The sequence below is a fragment of the Mesoplodon mirus genome (genome assembly GCF_964341445.2).
Source record: "Mesoplodon mirus genome assembly, chromosome: 17".
In the NCBI taxonomy this organism is placed as follows: Eukaryota; Metazoa; Chordata; class Mammalia; order Artiodactyla; family Ziphiidae; genus Mesoplodon; species Mesoplodon mirus.
The window spans coordinates 75,178,881-75,201,927 of NC_138993.1; the positions used below are offsets into that span (position 1 = coordinate 75,178,881).

Sequence of the window (23,047 nt, forward strand, 5' to 3'; positions counted from 1 at the left end):
CTCTCACAGTTCTGGCGGCCAGAGTCTAAAATCAAGTGTCTGCAGGTTGGGTCCCTCTGCAGGCTCCGAGAGAAATCTGTTCGAAGCCTCTCTTCCAGCTTCTGGGCTTGCCAGCAGTTGGAGTTCCTTGGTTTGTAGACACAGCACCTAGGTCTCTGCCTCTATCTTCACGAGGTTTTCTCTCTGCGTGTGTCTTTGTGTCCCTTTCTCTTCTTTAAGGACACCAGTCATTGGATTTAGGGTCCCCTCCCATCCAGTAGGACCTCATCTTAACTAATTACCTCCACAAAGGTCTTATTTCCATAAAAGGGCACATTCTGTGGTTCTGGGTGGGCATGAATTTTGGGGGCACACCATTCAACCCACTACAGACCAGTAGGTCACAATACGGTGTCTCAGCTTTCTCACCCCCTCACCTCCATATCTTTCTCTCTCCACCATGGTATGTGCTGAAATCTTAGTGTTTTTTATCTCAGTCATGAAATCTGTGTTGTGTAACAGAGAAGAGGCACTGGGGCACTTGGGGCTCCATTGCTGTGACTTTGAGGGGTACACTGACCCTCACTTAACATACCCATGGGGTTTGTAATTAAGGGGAATATACTTATGAACCTCATAAGCTTGTTCTGAAGGGTAAGTGGTGGGCAAGCAATCAGTGTAGGTACAACTGTTTTGAGACGTTGTGTCAAAGATGCGAGTCCTATTTCCCCAACAACTGCTGAAGGTCTTCCCATGCAGGAATACCACCATATTTGGCAAAATTTTAAACTCATCAATCACAAGTATCGAAGTCCTGGAAATATTTCGGGAATCACGTAATCAACTGGCTGTATTGAGAATATTAGAGGTCCAACTGACTTTCTCAAATTGAATCATTGGTAAATATCCTTGATTAGTTAAGAAAGATATTTGTTAATTCTTGTATGTCATAAATATGCTCACGTTGCATAAATAAATGTTTTATAAGTGTGTTAGAATATTTATTTTTATTTATCATAATGTTATTAATAGCGCTTTAGCAGATGATAAGGAATATGTAACCACCAAAGTGATAGTATGGTATTTTCTTGTACTTCCTATCACACTTGAAAGACTTCAGTGGAAGGTAAGTGCAGGAAATTGAGATTGTCTCGATCTATGGAAACTGTAATATTAAAAGAAAAACTATTTAGATAAATGTTTCACCTTATGTTAATGTGACATTCTGTTTTTCACTGAGTATACAGGTGGGTTTTGTGATGGGTAACGCTGCCTTGATTAAAAAGAATTTTTGTAAAAAATTATATTCTTTACCATTTAGCTTTATGACTAATATTTTAATCAAGCATACAGGTGTGTGAAATTTTACTGCAGATTTTTAAAGGTCCTTTCAATATCATTTTCCTTAAGAAAATTGAAGCGCTCCCTGCAATTTACATACATATTCCAAGATGTAATTTACAACAGAAGGAAAATGTATAGCCCATCATATAATGTGCTCATGGGTGTGTCTTTATGTGGATGGGGTTTGCTTGTATTCATCAAGATTCTTTTTCCATCCTCCTAAATCACATCCTGGTGAGGAGGATAAAGTCCTAGTCCCAGACTGTAGACCCTGATCATTATCACCATGTCACTGATTTCCACAAGCCTTTCCGGGAACCCAATTACTAAAACATTGCTGATAGGAGTGATGTGTGGAAAAGACTGATTTGTGGCCAGTCTATAAAATACCTGAACTTTTTTCCCCTTCTCCTTGAACAGGATCTATCCCTATTGTGGAATACATTAAGTTTGAAATATGTCAGTTGAGATTTATGGTGTTGCCCAGACGTCTGAGAAGCAGAGATCTCTATCTCCTTGAGGCAGTACAGTCTAGGTGACAGAGGGTTGAAAGCCGACCTCTTTGCCCTCAGACGTATTTACGTAACATATATGTGGGTGCAACCTTGGTCCCTTCAGTTTCCCTGTGTCCCCTGTGTCAGGAACACCTTCTGTAGCTTGTCTCCTGGCCTTCCCCTCCAGAGATTGGTGGGGGACACAGTGTTCCCAAGAAGACTCTGAAAGTGAACCTTTAAATCAGCGCGAAAAGGAGATGAACTCATCAATAAGGAAGTTTCCATTTATTTCCCTCTTTCTTTTCTCCAGGCAGAATCCCCAGACATAACAATGAAACCTGTCTGGTCCAAGCCAAACTGATACTATTAAAGGTTATTTGACAAAGATATTTTGACCCACACAAAGAGAGCTTAATTTACATCTGTGTTTGTTCACCTCTTGGGAAAACTTTTAGAAGAATAAAAATGAACTCCCCCAGGCCTCTTGTGCTCCATTTCTTCCATCAGTTTCACCTTTGGCATAAATACATTTTTGTAGACTTGATAAATGTTTCCTTATCCAGAGTCTTATTAGGAAGAGAAAATGCAGGCTCTTATTTAGGGAATCTTACCGTTTTTTTCAAAGATTTAACTGGTTCTTTTATCTTCATGGGCTGACAGACATTTATAAATAGGGACCTTTAGATTTCCTAGAATACTGATATCTTATTGTTAGTTGATTGGTATTTTTTCTCCTTAAAAGGAACCAATGAAGCATGTTCACAAATTTCACTTGTGGTAATTTTAATTCAATGCCCATATCCAGAATCTAGATATCTAGATAAGGACTCTTAACAGTAACACTATGTGCTTCTAATAACTTTCTCTGTTGATTAGTATTTATCAACTTAAAGTGAATCAGAATGAGAGCAAGCAAAACTATTAGATGGAATCACTTAATGGAAAAGTAAAAAATAGAAGCCTCTGCTTATAAATATTGATGCAAGAGAGAGATCAATTTACCACTACGCATGAAATCCAGACATTTTTCAGCAGACCTCAGATAGAAAGCTGAAACCAGGCATGAAAAATTATCAGACCCATTTATATTTACTGAAAACGATCTTATTTCTTTTGCTAAACTCCAATCATTACCCACATTCTGATGTGCTATAGTGAACTCAAGAGTCTATCTCAAAAGTTGCCCATTTTTATCAGCTGTTAATCCCACCTCTTTCCTAGGGATTATATTTTGCATCATGTAAATAACATGGTGGAGAAGGGGGTTATGAATTTGACTGATGAGTGAATTTACTTCCATTCTGTAAATATTGATGATTCCCGGGAGAGTATTTTATGTCTCTTTCTAGGAGTTTATATGTTCTCATGATTCAGTTTTGTAGATGACATGGCTCCCATGTCTCTCCAGTCTGTTTCTCTGTGGGCTTCACACCTACAGGTCTACTTTTTAGTATCTCTGCTTGAGTGACATCATCATGTTAACAGATCCAGTGGCTAACTAAACTAAATTCCCAAACACTCTCTCAGCTGACTTCAAAAAAGTAAATAAAATTGATTTGCCGTATTTGTCCCACTTTTCAACTCATGGTAAAATCAGAAACCCAGTTAATTACCAAATACAAGCTACTCTCTCCCCACTTACCCTTAGAATCCAAATAGCCCTCATTTTTATTCCAGCGCCCAAGGTCACATCACCTCCCCCTCTTGGGTCCCTTCAACAGTCTCCTAACACTAACTGATGGAAGAAATGCGAATTATGAATAAAGGGATGAATGAATATCTTTACTTAAAGGCATATGAACTGCTTTTATTTCATTTATCTTCTTGTTTCCCTGGTGACACTGTCCAGAATTAAATGTGATTATTCTGATTCGACTTGTTAATAATAGTCCTGAAACAGAGACAGTGATGCCTGCTTTCTTTTCCATATTTTTACCTCCCAGTTTACCTCCTTTGGTAGAAGAATAAACTCTGATTTCTCTTTTAAAAATCAGATCTTCCAGATCGTTTTAACACTCTCGGACAATGTCCCAGCACTTAGGGAGACACTGGGAACGGGTGATCGACCAGTTCTTGTTCTTCGTGTACCTGGTAGTTGAATATGCACAACCCGCTAGATGTAATCAGGATTCGATTTTTATTTTGGGTTCACACCACTTTTTAAAATATATTCAGCTGGGACAACCCTTCCTTTTAACCAGAAAAAAACCCAGGCAGCTCCAGCGATATTTCTGGTCTCTTCTAAGTAATAGAAAGTCCTTTATTTGCTTTCATTGGTGCTCACGGACTCAACTCAGAGACGAGGAAATTCTGGTCCTGTATAGTGATCAGAACCACAAACTTTAGCTGACAGTCCAGTCCCGTCAAGCCTCAGCCCCACAGGAGACACTGTACCGTTGCCCGGAGCATCCTGTTTTCTGTTTATTCTTATGCTGGGTCCTCTCATTTCATCCCAATATGGCTTCACGCACACAACTCCTTTCGATGTTTAGGGCTGATGCTGGCTTGGGTGCTTCCATGTGTCCCTGAGATGCTCCCCTGGGGGGGCTTTGAGGCCCTTCCCGTGCCGTTGGTGATGCTGTTCCCCCCTCCTCCCTAGCTGGCTGCGCCCCTGGGGCCCTTGTTTCTGATGTTCACCCACAGATGCTCTCCACTGGACCCCACTCCTCTCAGCTTCACATATAGCCTCTTGGGCAGGTTGTAACCCAATTTGGGATTGTGGACCAGATGAGGACACTTCATCACACCCTTTGTAGTTCATCAAAAAACGTAATATGTCCTGCTCTCCACTTTCTGGAGCTGACACACAGCGGCCCTTCCTCCTGCAGCAGGGCTGTCCTTCCCCTCACACGCACCCCATCCTCCTGCCCGTTTCTGACTTTGTGCTACTTAGTGGGGGTCGATCACCCGTTCCCAGTGTCTCCCTAAGTGCTTGGACATTGTCCAAGTGTATGAGGGCGTTCCATGAAGTCTCCTCCCTCTTGGTTTAGGTGTTGGAAACTGTGTAAAAGTATTTATGGCCCTATTTGCCTGCTGTATAAAGCAATCACTGCTGTGCCTTCAAATTGGTGTGAGAGCAATAGATCCATAGACCCATAGATAGACAGAGATGTCCAAGTCAAATACTGTACTTAGAGAAATATGTACACACACACACACACACACATATAAAGGAAATATCAGTGCTGCCAGAAGCACACGTAAGCCGTCCATGCTGTAGTCTGGGATGTCCTGAAATGCCTCAATTATCACTGAGGGTAGCTTCATTAGAGGAAGTTGAACTTTTAGCACTTAACCACATGGAAATACAGATTTCCACATCGGAGCTACATTAATTAGGTGATACTATAATTAGCAATTCAGTTTGTCCTTTACATTTTGCCTTGCAAGGTAGAGTGTCCACTCTGGAAAAGGCTCTCATTCTAATGCAGTGTTTTATATGTTTACTCTGAGTAACGTCTCAGCCCAGTAGCAGAAGGAAGGACAGAGAAGACACAGGAAGGCTAGGTAGCGAATCCCCAAGTGATGCCACAAAAGGCCCTCCTAAGAATTCTTCACCCTTGTTTTCCCACTCAGGTGGTTTCCTGTTGGCTTCCTGATTCTGTCCTGAATGGAGCATTGGTTGTGACATTTCCGTTTCTAGCCTACAGTGCCATGCTCTATTTGTTTCCATTTCTTTTTCTCTAACCTGTGAGGCCTCACTGCAGGTATGCTGAGACCCCCCCGCCCCGCTCGCTGCATGTGGTTCATTTCACGGGCTGCGATGCTATCTCCTTGCACCCTCAGGCTTCTCAGAACTAGGAGTTTTTATCGCTCTGTGTGCATCCATCTGTCCGCCCTTCTAGGACTGCCTTGCTCCCTTGGCTTTCCGTCATACCTTCAAGAGCTTCATTATCTCTCGTCAGGTGTTCTGAACTGTGATGAACACGGTATCTCTCCTTGTCCTGTTGAGCTGCAGAGCAGGTAGAAGCAGCTGAGCTGTCAGCACCAAGACAGGAATAGACAGGGCGAGAAATTGGGGCTGGTGGGGGTCAGCCGGGGTCTAGCCTGAAAAAGGAACTGCTCCAAATTTTCAAGCAGAAGAAAAGGAGGACAGGGATTAGGTCCCACAGGAAAAGTTGAGACAGATGGGAGACAATGAGGTGACCCGGAGACGTGTGAAGCAGCTGCGTCCTCTGAGGCTGGAGATGGGAAGGAAGAAGACTGTTCTACGGGGAGTGGAGCTGAGGGCAGCTGGTGGGAGCACGGCAGACTGGCACACCTTCCTTGACCTCGCATTGCCCTCCTCCTGTGTGCCAGCTCCTGGAGCGGGGCTGAGACCACAGACGTTAGGATGTTAGGCCCCAGCTCGGGCAGACCCCATACTTTCCTTATCCAGGTGGAGTAAGCCAGCTGCTCTAGCTTTAATGCAGGGAATTAAAATCAGAGGTGGTGGATGGAGCCATTTCCCTGGACCTCACTCACGCTTGCACTTCAGTTTCCTTGGAGCTGAGCCAAACCTGAGCTTGACAGCCTCCAGTTGGGCAGACAATGCATGTGGTTTGGCCTTTTGTAACTTTTCTTTGTGGACTCAGGAGACGACGTATCTTGATGGATTGTGATTCACACCCATGGCGAAAGTTTTATCACCCCCGTTTTTATATACAGCGAACATAATTTTTCTTTTAATTGTATGTATTGCAGTTCCGGAGGGTTACAGCGAGTACATCCAGAAAGGGAGCGCGTGGCCGCGGCTCCCTAGATTACACCCTTCTCACTCGGCACCCTCACCAAAGCATTTAGATGCGTGTGCTAACTGCTGAAACATGAGGAAAATGCTAAATTTCCTTTGGAGCCATTTTATTGAATGGAATCATTCCAAAGGAAATCTTTGACTACATGACAATTTCCTTTAAGATTTGTATGGACCTGTATGCATATAAATGTCTCTGTTACATGCATTAGGGATGTTGTCACTTATAGCATGAGTCCTTAAGAGGAAAACAAACAAACAAACAAACCTGAGTTTCAGTTATGGAAAGACAGAGGGGGCAATAGAGCATTTATCCTGGCCTCTATCTTTTGTGACTTTCAGGTTTTGTCTCCTTTCATCCCCCAAACAATAAACCAGCAAGAAAAGGAGGAGTGGGGCTGAGAACAGAGGAACTGTCCTGAGTGACCTGGAAAGGCCCATGCCTGAACCCTGCTCCTGCCGTTCCAGCAGTGCCCGCTACGTCCCTCCCGAGTGGCACAGCTGAGGCAGGACAGGCCTTATCTGTCGCCCTGGCATCACAGACTCACAGAGCTAGGGGGATTCCTAGGGTACATTGAGTTTTTCTCCTTGCTGTTTTCCCATTCATACAGATTCCTCTGTCCATTTAACTAGGCTCTGAGGCTCACTGACCTTTGAATCACCAGGAGCCCAATGGGGTGGCCTTTTCCCACTCAGTGTTGTAGCATCCGTGGCTTCTATGCAACCTTAGTGCCTCTCCAGGCTAGTGGTCCCCGTGAGGTCCGGAGGCTGACGCTAGGTGGCTGGTGAGTGTAATGTGCTTTTACTCTTCCAGGGAGATGGGCTTTATTCGGAAGCAATTTCTTTGTAAAGTAATAAATGAATTTTCACTGATGGCATTACAGCTACAGGATGATAGCGTCCTTTTCCGATGGCAGCTCATTTAGCAGCCTCATGGTTAGATAGCATAGCTGACTCCGTGAGTCCTTCTCGGGACGGTAATGTAAAAATATTCTGGAACAGGGGTGAGAGGAAGGTACGGGTGAGCGTTAGAGCAGATATGGGGGTTGCTGATTAGAAAACGGTAGGTACTATGAAAAACTAGGACTAACATACTTTTTCATGCATCTTCAAAATCACCCAGAGAGAGAGAGAGAGAGAGAGAGAGAGTGAGGTTGACATTACCATCCATGTTCTGGAGACGAGAAATCAGGAAGGCTCAGTACCTTGATGTCCTTACCTACCAGGCACCAGAACTGGTTGAAGCTGGAGCCCAAAAGGCAGCTGTCATGCAAGGCTGGTCCTCTTTCCAATACAGCTTGATGCCTCCTACCTAGATGTGGACCTTGAGAAGTAGACTCGTCTTTGGCAGCTGGTGAAGCTGGAAAGACTTTTCTAAAAAGAAAGGGGAGCACCTGGAAATAGTCCATATGTCAAAGGATTGTATTCAGTGAGGTGGACATCTTTCTGTAGAAAGTGAGGATCTACCAAGGATTTGACACGAGCGATCATGGAGTTAGATTTTTGGTTTTCTATTCATGTCTTCTTCTGAAAATTAACTTTTAGCCCTCGTGTTAACTTAGGACTAAAAGGAAGTGTGTGCGTTATCATCATCCAGATTATATATTTTTTTTAACTGTGGCCAGCTCGTTTGCTATAATTGTTTTAAGTGAAAATAAAGCCCAAAATCTTTTAGTTACCTTTATTAAAATGACAGTGCGCCTTTTTAGAATGTGCAGTTTTGAAATACTTAGGCACAGTTCAGATTTCAGTATTGTGCGAAGTTTCTGCATTTGTCTTGTGCCACCACCTCCTTGCTGGGGGGAGGGGATGATGTCAGAGGAGTGGGGGGAGGTCAGGACTCTCGCCACTGCCCAGAGGTAACCCACCGCAGGTCCCCTCTCCCCACGCACACTTAGGAAGCAGTAGAGAGGCACGTCGACCCCTTCCACCTGCTCACCCTGCAGCCAGGGAAGTGTGCCTGGAGACCCAGTGGAGACCCAGAGCTCCTGACCACCCAGCGGCAATGAGAATACCCCGTTCTTCTGTGTCAGAGGAGGTTGAGCGGGGACCCCGAATTCTCCACTTGACAGTAATGAGGCTATGCCTCTCTTCCCCTGCTGAGTGCTCTCAGAGGAGGTCAGCTAACCAGAAGGTTAAGTGGGAAACTTCAACGTCCTCTTCTCAATTGATAGAACAGCTTTGTGGGGAATCAGAAAGGATGTAGAAGAACTCAACACCATCAACCAATGGGATCTGCTCATTTATAGATGTGTAAACCAAGAAAAGCAGTATACTCATTCTTTTCAAGTCCATGCTTCAAGGAAGACTATATTCTGGGCCATAAACCAAACCTAAAATTCCAAAGGATTGAAATTATACAGACTGGGGCTTTCCTATCACAATGGACTCAAACTCAAAATCAAGAAGAGAAAAATAACAGGAAAATCTCCAAATATCTGGAAACTAAAAAATGCCCTTCTAAGTAATCCATAAATCAAAAATGAAGTTTCAAGGGAATTCAAAAATATGTTGAACTGAATGAAAATGAAAGTACAACATATCAGACTTTTGAGACAGACCTACAACAGTGCCTAGAGGAAAATTCATAGCACTACATACACATATTAGAAAAGAGGAAAGTCTCAAGTCTGTAATCCAAGCTTCCACCTCAACAACCTAGAAGAAGGAAAGTAAGATAAACCCAGAACAAGCAAACGAAAGGCAATCCAAGAGCAAACCGAGAGCAAAATGCGTGGAATTTTTTTAAAACTAGAGAAAATCAATGAAACAAAGAGTTGGTTCTCTTAAGATAACCATAAAAATGACAAACCTCTAGTAAGGAATGACAAAGAGAAAAGACACAAATTGCTAATATCAGGAATAAAACAGGAAATATGAATATAGACCCTGCAGTCAACAAAAAGATCAAAAGGGAATAAATACTACACACAACCGTCACATATAAATTTGATGACTTAGATGAACTGGACCAGTTCCTCACAAAACACAAATGACCTCAATTCACCACATATGAAATAGAGTCCCGAGTCTTCCCTGCACTGATGTCAATATCCTGCTGGTGATGGTTTTGTCCGATGTTATCATTGGCCGGAATGGGGTAAAGGGTCCACCGGCTCTTTCGGTGTTATTTCTTACAACTGTGAATCTATAATTATCTCAGAATTAAAAGTTTAAGAAGTATTTAAAGGGGATGGGAGCAGGTTATCTATGGACATAATAAACGGGCATGAGTGGATATCATTTATTTCGATTTTCTAGTTGCCTTTGACAAGGCCAATACCAAACTTTATTGGATTGAGGAAATCATCATGGTTAAATGACCAAGTCTGGAAACAGATTGTATTTTACCCTTAAAAAGAAAAAATAAACCCATCTCAGATGTATGTGCACACATATGTGTGTTGTGTGCATGTATTTCTCAGCTCGTCCCCTGAAAAGTCCTAGAAACCCTGACTAGCTTGATAATACTATGCTATTGTGCACCTCTAGATCTCTAATTTCAATTTTCCTATAAAATATGAAAGGGCTCCTTGAGGAAATATTTGATTCCAGATTTGGGACCAGGAAAAAAAAAAAAAACATGATATGGAACCATGTGTTAGCATTCCACTAATGCCAAGTTTATGTAACACATAGTCGTTAGCATTATTGTATTAATTATGATAAAATAAGCTATCTTGGGGGGTAATGTCTAATACTTCTGTTGAGCTGTCAACTCAAATCCTGTCAGTACTGTAATCAACCATGTCTTAGGAATAGGCTCAGAAGCTCTTAAACTTGGAATGCCTTTGCAGAATATTAATTTAACACATGAAGAAAGACTCAAAGAGCTAAAGCAGTTTTCCCATTGTCACAAAATAATTAAGCTCACCTGCTTCAAGACTCATTAATTTTATATGAAGTAAAAACTTTTGCCCAACTCCATGCTTCCTACAAGCATCAAACTGCCCTTCTTGAGTGTTTGCACTTGTATGGATTTTGTTAAGTATCTTTTCCACGTAACTTCTCCAGCTGGTGTCTCCAACTGGGAGGTTTTGAACTTTAGTTTTAATGGGAGACCTTTAGCTTTTTGTCTAACTATCCAAGTACAACCAGGATGCCATTCATGAGGACTTCCCAGAGCACATGATCTTGTGATAATGAAAGACTCATCGACATAATCTTAAATAAAAAGGGGCAACACGATGTTATGCTATATGTGGTCACAATATAACGAAACCTTTTTGTTCATTTCACCAAATAGTAAATGAATCTGCCCAGTGGACAAAGCATTTTGCTTGTTGCCGCAGAGACAGAGCTGAGCAGTCCATAGTCACTCCCTCAAGGTACAGGAGGAAGGCCCATCACAAAGCAAGGCATGACAGGAGCAAAGACAGGCAAGGAATGTATTTAGAAAAAATCAGGTAGTCCAACTGTGTGTGTGTGTGTGTGTGTGTGTGTGTGTGTGTGTGTGTGCTTACTTCAGAATCATCAGACACCCGTGAAAAGAAGAGGCTAGAGTTATAGATTGGAACCATACAGAGTAGGACCCTACATTGGAGGATCAGCTCTGGGACATTAAATAACCTGCCAAAGTCCATATAGATGCAGAGCAGCTTAGCTGGGTGTCTGTGGTCTCTGGGCACTGCTGTCTCTAATACAGGAAGACATGCAGAAGCCAAACTCGAGGTTAAGGTTTCTCAACCCCAATCCGATGGTCATTGGGCGCCAGCTACTTCTTCACTGTGGAGCTGTCCAGGGCACTGTAGGATGCTTGTAGCATCCCTGTCCTTCCAACCCTTCCGTTGTGACAAACACAAAAGACTCCAGGCACTGAAAGTGTCACCATCATCACTGGTTGAGAACCACTGCTCTAGATGATGTAAAAATTGTTTATATTCAACAATGTGTAATATGTAACATGATATATAGCTTGCATTTTAATATTGGCAAGCCATGTTCTGGCCTAGGGGCAAACTGGATAATTAGATAATGATTGAGAAGTATCTTAAAGTTGTTTAGTTGTTTGCCTCTTAGCTCAAGCAGTCTTCTGATCCAAATTCATGTTGGAAACTCTGGGAATCTGGAGGGTATCTTGGGATTTCTGTGCCATTTAGGCTCTTGTGGCAGCAAAGAATAAAATCTCAGCAAGGCTTTATTGTATGGATGATACAGTTAGGTATTGAAACTTGAAAACCCGGTAGGAACCAAGACTCACTAGGGTCATCTGGCCTTTTTCCAGCTTCCTCTCACTGGCCACTCAGCCTCTTTCTCGTGGATTCTTTCTGTCTAGTTCCATCTTGCTGCCAATGAGACAATCTCCTCTGGGCCATCCAGTTAAAATTCCCGAAGGAGTCGGGTGATTATCACCTTCACTGGTCTAACCACCCACACTCCCTCATGGTGATGCAGAGCAAAGAGACATCACTGACCAGCTGCCCTCCTTGGGGTCAGTCCTGGTCTGGAGCTCACACTTGGCTGAGGCTGAGAGAGACAATAAAACCACGTCTCTCTTCAAAAATCAAGTCTCCCAGACCAGATGGGAATACCAGCAAAACCAGACAATAAAGTCATTTAAATATGTTCGTAAGTAAACTGTGACAGAAAAAAAAAAACTGTTCTTTGAATAATCCAGAATTAATTGTTTCCTGAGTTTTCTTTGTTTTAAGGACTTCAGATTTTATTCACTGCTTAAATGATCCAAAGGAACGCTTTTTTTTTTTTACTGAAGTATAGTTAATTTACAATGTTGTGTTAGTTTCAAGTGTACAGCAAAGTGATTCAGTTACACATACATACGTATATATGTACACATCTGTTCAATATCTATTCTTTTTCATATTCTTTTCCATTATACGTTATTACAAGATATTGAGTATAGTTTTCTGTGCTCTACAGTAGGTCCTTGTTGTTTAGTATTTTCTATATAGTAGTGTGTATCTGTTAATCACAAACTCCTGATTTATTTCTTCCCCCTGCCCCTCCCCCCCGCTATCCACTTTGGTGACCATAAGTTTGTTTTCTACATCTGTGAGTCTATTTCTTTTGTAAATAAGTTCATTTGCTATCATTTTTTTAGATTCCACATATAAGTGACATCATATAATATTTGTCTTTCTCTGACTTACTTCACTCAATATGAGAATCTCTAGGTCCATCCATGTTGCTGCAAATGGCATTATTTAATTCGTTTTTATGGCTGAGTAGTATTCCACTGTATATATATATACCACATCGCTTTTATCCATTCACCTGTCAGTGGACATTCAGGTTGCTTCCATATCTTGGCTCTTTTAAATAGTGCTGCTGTGAGCATTGCATGTATCTTTTGGAATTAGAGTTTTCTCTGGATATATGCCGAGGAGTGGGATTGCAGGATCATATGGTAGCTCTATTTTAAGTTTTTTAATAAAGACAGCACTCCATTTTTCAAACTGATGCCTCATTTCCTTCCCTTCCAAGGTGTCATGAAGTCTTCCTACTTGGTTTAGAGAGTTTTATGAGCAGGTGAGGGTTTTTCAGAATAAACATGTTATGATGGCTGTGAGTCAGCACCCCTTTCTCCTAAACTCGCAGTTGGAGAAGGGCTCCGGCAATCAGAGCAGAGGAGGCGTTTCCGCCTCCATGTGCAGAAGGAGAGCCTGGGAATGGGAGCTTTGAACTTGCCTGTAGCGAGAACTCTAAGACCTGAAGACACTGCTCTTATGAATAATTTAAAACTGCCTCTGAGTCAAGTTATTCTTTAAAGGAAATTACTTTCATGGTCATGTTTAACCATTAGTAATTATGCCACTTTCTTTTATTACAGGTAATGTATGAAATTGTTGGAGCAATTGAAAAAAATAAAGACTCCCTTTCACAGAATCTTCTATTTGTAATGAAAAGTAAGTTTTCCCCGTACGGTTAAAATGCCACACATACTTTATGTCTCTGTCTCTGAACATGGTCCTATAAAATATGCCACAAGCTAAGGCTAATTGAACTATCTTTTGTGTTCTAATGCCCAGAATAATAAGGAATGGATCTTGCCATGCTACACACTGGTTACAATTTAATTTGGAGTCTAGTAGAAACCATAATTTAACTAAGCTTTTAGCAGATAGAAATATAAGACACCTTTACCAGTTTGGCGTGTGAATGTAAAGAAGCTCTTGTGTGAAGACTGATGAAGGTGCATATGGCTTCCACAGTTATTTAGGCTACAGCAGGGTGATTTTCATTACTTAAGATAACTCTGGAGCACATCTGAGGGTGGTATTTTATTCTTGTGTACTTTCAGCTATAAAAAACTAATGCTTACAAAGTAAAATGAGGGTACAAATTGATATATACATACACACATGCATATATGTATATATCCATATAAATTTATAGGTGACATCTACTTAGTGAACCTTAGTACTTTATATACATATCTCTATACATATATCTATAATTCTATACTATATGTAAAATGATGTACTGGGTTTATATGTGGAGTAATTATATATATATATATATATATATATTTACATATACATCTATAAATTTACATATATTTATAGTTCTATCTCCTCTAGTAACTATTTTCTTAATAGCAGTTCTGCAGTGATTCACATTTTCTTAATAACCTCTTCAGCGAATTAAAATGTATCATCCTTGTGCTTTAAGTTGCTCTAAGTGAGATGGAGCCATTTATCATCCCTGGGAAAAGAAGCATATCATAACCTTTCATGAAATAGTTGGATGCCTTTGAGCTGGAAATAAGACACCCATATCACTTCCGGATGGAGGAATATATTTACCTTAAATCAAATAGTAGAGTTGCAGTATATTGCTTTTCATGGGGAATGACTCTGCTTGCCTCTCAGAATGTATGGTTATTGAGTTCTCTTAAAGGCTGAAACTAATGATAAAAACATGGACTTGGAATAATACTGTGTAAAAAGAAAGAAGTGAGATAATTGATCTTCTTGATTATCACTGGAAATATCTTCTAGTTTTCAAATATTTGGACTTTCATTCATAACATACTTAAAATTTTATAACATACATAAAATCCATGTATTTTATGAAGAACTAATATACAGCATGTTTTCAAAGTTGGCACTAGGCCTCCTTTTTTTTGTATTTCATGGTGACAGAATATGTATTTAGAAAGAAAACATGATGGCTTCAGATATTGCAATTCTGCTTATCTTAACAGAGTCCCTATATCTTAAAGTCATTCTTTTGTGTATGCTTGCTAACAAGTGCCAAGAGAAAAGAAGCAAATCTTATTTTATTCTAAATATTTTAGACTATACATACATCTGAACAAGAGGACAAAATTTGCAATGTGCCCTTCTATGTTCATATAAGAGGTGCGAAGAATTTTCTGCAGAGGGCTAGAGAATAAATATTTCAGGCTTTGCGAGCCATAAGTTCACTGTTGCAACTACTCAACTCTGCTATTATAATGAGGAAGCAACCATAGACAATACAGATGGATGTGACTGTATTTCAATAAAACTTTATTTACAAAAACAGGCAATGTGCTGGATTTGGCCCACAGGCCACAGTTGCTCACCCGTTCTATCACACAAGCAAAGATGCATGGTTGTGGTAGTATTTTATGAATCTATGGAATGTTTTGACACTGAAAATAGTTATTAAAAGCAAGCATAATTTATAGATAATAGGAATAATTCCTGTTTCCAGGCACCTTGCTGAGTACTCTGCTTACAGCATCTGATTCAATTCTCATATTATGCAAAAGCTCCCAGGTGAGGAAGGGTGCAGGATACCTACAAATCCAGCTGTGTCTGTGACACCCCTGACCAGTGCAGACAGGGAGCTGGGTGGCACAGCTCACACAGACACTGCCCTCGTTGATGCCCAAGATGAGAAATCAAGTCCACTTGACTCAGAAAGAAGCAAGTAAAGTCCAGATTCTTAAGTCTACTTATAAGTAGAGGAGATCTTACTATTTATTGTCAATGATGCTGTTGGCATTTCTGCATACCTGCTTATAGACTGTGGGCACCTCAGTTAGCTCAGCCCGTTTTACGGGCAGAAAGGCGCCCAGTGCGTTGTGTCTAGAGCCCAGAGAGGGATGCTTCCCATTGCAAAGTGTATACAGGGTGACATGAAGAAAAATGCCTGCAGCAAGTGACTCCTAGAAATAGGGAAGGGAGGCCAAAGCTGTCTCTTTGCTAGGGACTTCCTTCTCAGACTCTAGGTGACAACACGATGGCCGAATTTCTCTTTTTAATGTGCCGAGGAACCTGCTCTCACCTCCCACTGGCTCAGCTTATGGGCCAGGCTCTACTGTTAGGGCTGAGGCCTGATGGCACCTCCATCATAGGGTGACACTACCCCTGCTTTACCTTCATGCAGCCTGGGTGTGTGATCCAGAGAAAGGACAGAAACAGGTCAGTTACATGTTTTGGTTCATAGTTATGTCTAGTGTTTATAGATGTAGTAAAGCCTTTTTCCCCAGTTATGGGAGTATCAAGTTGCACTATTTATCTGTGGTTCCATCCATCCACAGACTAGCTAGAAATATAAATAATATTTTTCATTAAGTTAAATAGGCCATGGTATTATATGTTTATTTTTTCACTGTTTGTTTTGAAATGATTTCAAACTTAAAGTCACAAAATTAGTACAAGGAACTCCCGTATGCTCTTTTCCCAGATTGACTTTTTTCATTTCCTTTCTCCTTTTCTCTCTTCCTCTCTCCTTCCTTCCATCTCCGTGTGTGTGTGTGTGTGTGTGTGTGTGTGTGTGTGTATGTACGCACACTCTCTGAGCCACTGGAGAATGGCCAAAAATGTCTTTGTGCCTAAATACTTTGGTCCCTATCCTAAGACCAAGGACATGATCGTAGATATCCTCAGTAAATTATCAGACTATTAAACATTGATATGATACCAATATCTAATTCAGAGTTTATGTAACACTTTACCAATTATCCCACTAATGTCTTTCATAATGATTTTTCCCCCAATTCAGGACCATTTGCTGAGTTTACTTGCCATTTCTTGTTAGTCTTCTTTAATCTGGGACATTTCCTCAGCTTTCCTTTTTCTTCATGACATTAATATTTTAAGAAGTGGAAGCCCAGTTTTGTCATTATTTTGATACTAAAATTGCCCAAGACTTGGCCAGTGAGAACCCCTCCAAGCTAGTTCCTATGTCCTTTTGAAAGATTCTCGTGTCTTTTGGGACACTTTCTTACATTCTGGCTTTCCAAAGTGTTCTAGGATCTTCTAGCTTGCCTCAGATCCAGAATTGGCCACTTATCCAAGAAGACTTGATTTATTTTAGAAGTGAATGATGTTAAGAATCACTAAGAAATGGGGGCAGGGTGAGCTCATTGCTACTGGGGTGTCATTGCTTTTAGACCCTTTCAGAACTAGAAAATTTAAGATATAAGCATAGATTTTACATATATATGTGTGTGTGTATATATAGATATAGATATAGATAGATATATTGCTGTATATTATTGTGATACCTATAATTTCCAGCCCACACCACAGGGCTCCTTTTTGCCTTCCTGCAATCCATAATTGTATCTCCCTTCTCTGACCCTCCTCCTAGATCCCTATTTGTTTATTCATATAGCTCCTTTTCACTGAAGGCACTGCTAATATATTAGCTGGGCAAACAAAATAATCTGAGTGCAGAAATGGTGGAAACTAAACCACTTTGCTCCTAAACGCTGCCAGCTGTCCGATGGGCTAAGACTGATCCTGAATGATTTATGCATGTTACATCACACTTTAATCTTGCAGGAATCCACAGAGGAGGTACTCGGGTGGTTATTTTGCAGAAAAGGAAATTAAGGCTTAAAAACTGTCTACATACAGATAGAAGTAACCCAAGAAACATGCCTTCTAGATCCTTAACTGTCACAGACATGGTTTTCACTTTGCTATTCAAGTGTGTCCGTCCATTCACGAGCCCATTTCTCCCTGAGGTGTCAAGAAAGACATATGGACCCAGAATTACTAGAATTTTTATAACCTAACATCTACTATATCAACTTGCTTTCACCTTTCCAGCTTAACTGGATCAGAAAAAGAGGCACTTTTCCCCCTAACAGCTGAGACAGCCGAATGAGACAGGGGCTCTTCCTGGGGCCGTGTGTCCCTGGCAGTTATTTTCCTGGACTGGAGAGCTGCCGACCAGAACCATTTCATGACTTGATCAAGTGCACTGAGGCCCCTTAGGTCTGAGCAGGTCCGATCCTGTTCTGGCTGTTAGGAGAGCAGTAAGTGCCACTCAATTCAAGAGCAAGGGATTCAGGGCTCAGGTGGGGGACAGGAGAGCATGGGATCTGGACCAAGGGCAAAAAAGGTCAGAATTCATCACACAGCGTGATGAGTTAGTGGGGAAAGTAAAAAAGAGGCAAAAGGAAAGGTGGACTCCTAAATTCCCTCCCCGCTCAGAATGTTTTAGTGGTTAGAACGCTCGGATGACGTGTGAGCTTAATGCTTGCGTGAATTACGATGTTAATGCCGCTTACAATATTCATTTATTTATTTCCTAGCTAGTGAAAATGTCATGATCAATCATTTGTTCCAGTCGAAACTGTCACCAACAGGAGCCCTCGTACCTTCTTCTCCTTCTTTTAAATTCAGAGGACATAAATCTGCCTGGCTCAGTAAGAAAAGGACAGCTTCTTCAATGATTGGAGAAAACAGGAATTATCTAGAACTTAGTAAGGTAGGAGTTTTTATGATTCGTGTCTGGTTGTTTTGAAGTTTGCTTATTAGCACATTTGCTTCTTCTTTTAAAGAAAAAAAAGCACAGTCCTCAATGCTAATGGAAATAAATTGATATTTTAATTGAAAAAATTAAAGGAAAGACTGCTTACCTAAAGTACAACCCTCTGAGGGAGGACAGTTATAAGAAAGTGCAGTGGAGTGAAAATTTGATAGCAAATAGAGTATCAGTCATTTTATTTGTTGTCTGTGCAGCATCCTTTTTACATCTCATCTCTGTGACTGTCTTTTTGATGAATGGGAGGTAACTTCAGAGACAGTAGGATTAAAGGGAATAAACTTAGCTACCTTATTCTGTTGATATTAATCACTTCAGAGGCTTTAGGTCTCTAAACAATAAATTGTAGTTTCACATATAGGCATAGTGTATTTTTCAGGTCCTAGAGTGTTTTCACTGTGTTTTGTAGATTTTTAATTTATCTCGGCATTATACTAATTTTTTATTAGGGTATAGTTGCTTTACCATGTTGTGTTAGTTTCTGGTGTACAACGAAGTGAATCAGCTGTATGTATACATAGATCCCCTCCCTCTTGGACCTCCCTCCCCAACCATCCCACCCCTCTAGGTCACCACAGAGCACCGAGTTGAGCTCCCTGTGCTATACCCCAGGTCCCCACTAGCTATCTGTTTTACACATGGTGGTGTATTTATGTCAAACCTAATCTCCCAGTTTATCCAACCCCACCCCCACTGCCCTGTGCCCACACATCCATTCTCTACGTCTGCATCTGTATTCCTGCCCTGCAAATAGTTTCATCTGTACTATTTAATGGGCATTTGTCCCACACCAGCGTGGTTGTACTTACAACCTAAAGATTCTGACGATTTGTAAAATAGAACCAAAAATTCAGTGAAGAGTTGTTTCAAACTGAAATGTTTTAAGTTTATGAATTCAGTGCCCAGTTGTAGCCCAGTTTGTTTTGCTTGCCTTTACAAAAACTCTTAAAAAATGAGAAATATGGTTGGGAAGGTGTCCAGTACAATCAATCTTAGAAATTCAGTAATTGTAGCTTGCTGAAATGCATTTTAACTTACCAATTAAAATAAAAGCATACTTAAAATCAACTGTATTATAGAAGAATGGCAGAAATGTGTGTAGCGTATTAGAAATGTGTGTGTGTGTGTGTGTGTGTGTGCTCCTGAGTGTGTGTGTGTGTTTAGCCATTAGACCCTAGATTTAAGGATCCTTTGATATAGTTGTTCCAGAACTGGACCATCACAGGAATTCAATCTCATTGCATATAAAATGGCATCTTTTACGTACAAAGGACAAAGTGTTCCCCTTGTAAAAGCTCAATCTCTACTCCTGGTGGTTTCGCTGAAACTTCTGGCCCTTCCTTTCTCAATCATCCTGGAAATCATGAGCAAGAAATAGCCACACACCTCCAAACTGTAATTTTTAACCTTAATTATTAAACATTACCAGGCATAGATGCCATTAGTCTTTTCCCTGAAGGACTGCAAAAGCGAGATAATTCACAGCAGTTCCTCCACCCAGAAAGGGAAATTGAGTGTTCAATTTCAAGGGATGAAGATTTATTTATTCTGATTTTTCCTTAAGTGTTCCATTCCTCTCTTCCCTCTGAGGGTCCTCACCCCTGCACACCCACCCTTGTGACCAGCAGGGTAGCCATCTACCCACCCTCAACTGAGCATCACGTTTGGCTTTGTGTTTGTAGAAAACAAGTTGATCTCACACCAATCGCTTCGTTTTCCATTCCCTTGTCAGTTACAATTGATCTTTTCAGCTTGACAGTTCATCTGAACGGAAGGAAATGAGCTATTGCCATGATAGCAATAGCACCATATTGACAAGAATGTTTCATCAAATTTTTTGTTCTACTGAGACCTTTTATTTTAAGATAAATGATTTTGGATCGATAGATCTGTTGGTCTCAGTCTGTATGATTTTGTGAAATGTAATAGTACATTAGTGGCTGAGGTTTCTTTTAACCCCTGGTGGGATTTAATTAATTACTTTCTGCCCTTTCTTTCTTCACCCACTGGCTTCATTTTCACTGACTTATCTGCATTATCATTTAATCTTTGCTACGTATGAATTATTTTCTTTTAAGAGCTATATATAACTACTTATTGAAGAAAACAGTCTACTGTCATTTTTCACAGGCAAGTAATTTACTAACCCCTTTTAGTCATTAAAAAAAGAAAAAGAAAAGGAAGGGAAAGAAAAAATGAGTAGGACACTGATTATAGTTAAACTTATGGAACAAACCAGTGATTGTTAAAACATCAAATCTTTGTAATGTAAAATATCAATAGTACCCTTTTACCCCAGAGTATGCTACATTTCATGATAACATGCACAATTAGTAATACAATCAGGATACCAGGGTGAGTTTATTGTACCACCAAGCAAGTCAACATCTGTCTATTCTCAAATTAAAGTAGATGCAGGTTAGTGACAGCCATGGACTTGAAAGGCTACAGAAATGGTTATTTTACATGTAGTTGCCCATTTTTCTAGCTTATAGTACCATTACAGAAAATCATTTGGCACTGATTTTTATAGTCTGTTTTAAATCTACATCTGCCTGTAAGTGAATTTATATGAATCAGAGGGTTAATTTTTTCCCTCTAAACTGGAATTTAGTAAAATAAGCCCGCTCACCCTTTCCTTTTGTTTTCATTACAGTTATTAAAAAAGAAAGGAAATTCTACATTTCTTCAAAGACTAGAACGGGGAGGCCCGGCCACCATTGCATCTCAACTCAGGGTTAGTGAAGTTTTCAGATTTCAATAACTTCCATTTTGATTATATCAGCTGTAGAGGGTTTACATGGAGTCTTCCTCCATTTTCAGCACTTAAGGACCTTCAAAAAAGTAAGCACACACACAAAGCAAGTGAAAGCATAATAAATAAGAATCATGGATTGAAGATAAAGATTTTTATTTAAAAATTGCTTTACCTTGTCAGTCGGTGTCTTCTTTGGGGAATCAGTTGTGCTTTACTTCTCTCCTTAGAAAACTCTGACGGATATTACTGGAAAACTTCAGAAGTGCACTCCACACTTTATTCATTGCATCAAGCCCAATAACTCGAGGCTGCCAGATACTTTTGATAATTTTTACGTGTCTGCTCAGCTGCAATACATTGGGGTCCTGGAGATGGTGAAGATCATCCGACACGGATACCCAGTCCGCCTTTCCTTCTCGGATTTCCTGTCAAGGTAGGTTTTGCTCTTGTGCCCACTGTTCCCAGGAACATGTTGATAATATTGTAGCGTGGATCTTCTGTTTTCTTTTCTGGCATTTCTTTTATTATTCATATTCTTTTATCCTGAGTAGACAAAATACTCTGGGAAGCAATGAAATACACTGACAAAGCTTATATAAAAAGTTACTGGGCTTCCCTGGTGGCGCAGTGGTTGAGAGTCCGCCTGCTGATGCAGGGGACATGGGTTTGTACCTCAGTCCGGGAAGATCCCACGTGCCGTGGAGTGGCTGGGCTCGTGAGCCATGGCCACTGAGCCTGCGGGTCCAGAGCCTGTGCTCTGCAACAGGAGAGGCCACAACAGTGAGAGGCCCACGTACCGCAAAAAAAAAAAAAAAAGAAAAAAAGTGACTAAACTTTACTGCAGACCTGATAGTTTGGAAACAATTTTCATGTTCCCTTAAATTTAGGTTTCCTTGGATTTAAACATTTATAAAATTGTTGCTTATAATATTGACATAAAAATTATAATTTAATATAAGAAACTAAGTATGTGATTATTTTCTCCTTTTATATGTATGAACAAATTTTTTTAGGTCAAGTGTTGGCAAACTGCATTCATGGGCAAATCCAGCCCACTACCTATTTTTTGTAAATAAAATTTTATTGGAATACAGGCAGTGAAAATAATGAGGATATCTGTTTTCAAGCAATCAAACAATAAAAGGGAGGATGGGCAAAAAGGAAACAAGAAACTATTTGGTAATCTTATATAAAAACATGAAATTTAAAAATAACATTGACATAAAATAATATCAGTATTACAAGTATAAAATCTAGCATTTATGGTTAAAAACTAACTGTACAAATAGTATGGAAAAATCTGTTTGGCAAACCATTCACCTAAAAAAAAGAGATTTTAAGATTTTGTTGACCAGAAGTTCCATTTGAGCCACTGGTTTGAAGAAGCTGCTAAATTCAAGCAAAGCAATCAACCAAAAAACTAAAATCACCAAGTTGGAAATAATCAGAACAAAGGGTATAATATTTAAACTGTGACTAAAATTCTATGATTAATTTGTATCACATTTGTTTTTCCAGAGGATAGAAGTAGCATCTGTTTGTTGTGTATTTTGGTAAATTTCACAAAAACACAAATAAGAAAATCAACATCATATGAGCCATTCATTCTCAAAGAGCTGATAGACTATTCAGAAGGGAGGAAATAAAATCCACCACATTTCAGTGTAAAGTATCTGGAGAATGAATATGTTTAACCTGCAGAGTGTATAGTGTAGATAGACAAGATAATTGTGTTTAAAAACTTAAAAGATGCTAATTCATGAGCTAATAGACACACTGTCTACTATTTATAGGGAAGAACTGCAAAGTTGGGCATTACACAGGGATACATTAAGAATTAATATGTGCTGAATATGAGAATTAATTTTGCTTTTGTTGGGGAGGGATGATGGTGTCACATCACTGCTTATTGTACATTAAGAGGTATCTGGTAGGGACAGCTCTGATCTGCCTCTTTCTGTTCCCTCAGTGGACGTCCATTTATAGTCTCCAGAAATGTTTGGTCTG

At 40.2% G+C, this 23,047-nt stretch overlaps 1 protein-coding gene across 1 annotated transcript in view; it reads left to right on the top strand.

The window, feature by feature from the left end:
- Positions 1 to 23,047, top strand: part of MYO16 (myosin XVI) — a gene marked incomplete at both ends in the record, with an annotated part of 418,949 nt that overhangs the window by 268,449 nt on the left and 127,453 nt on the right. Inside the window, 4 exons of the mRNA XM_082602366.1 lie at positions 13,340 to 13,415; positions 18,050 to 18,225; positions 20,939 to 21,019; positions 21,268 to 21,473. Of these exons, the coding sequence (XP_082458492.1) occupies positions 13,340 to 13,415; positions 18,050 to 18,225; positions 20,939 to 21,019; positions 21,268 to 21,473 (539 nt within the window). The remainder of the gene's footprint in view (positions 1 to 13,339; positions 13,416 to 18,049; positions 18,226 to 20,938; positions 21,020 to 21,267; positions 21,474 to 23,047) is intronic.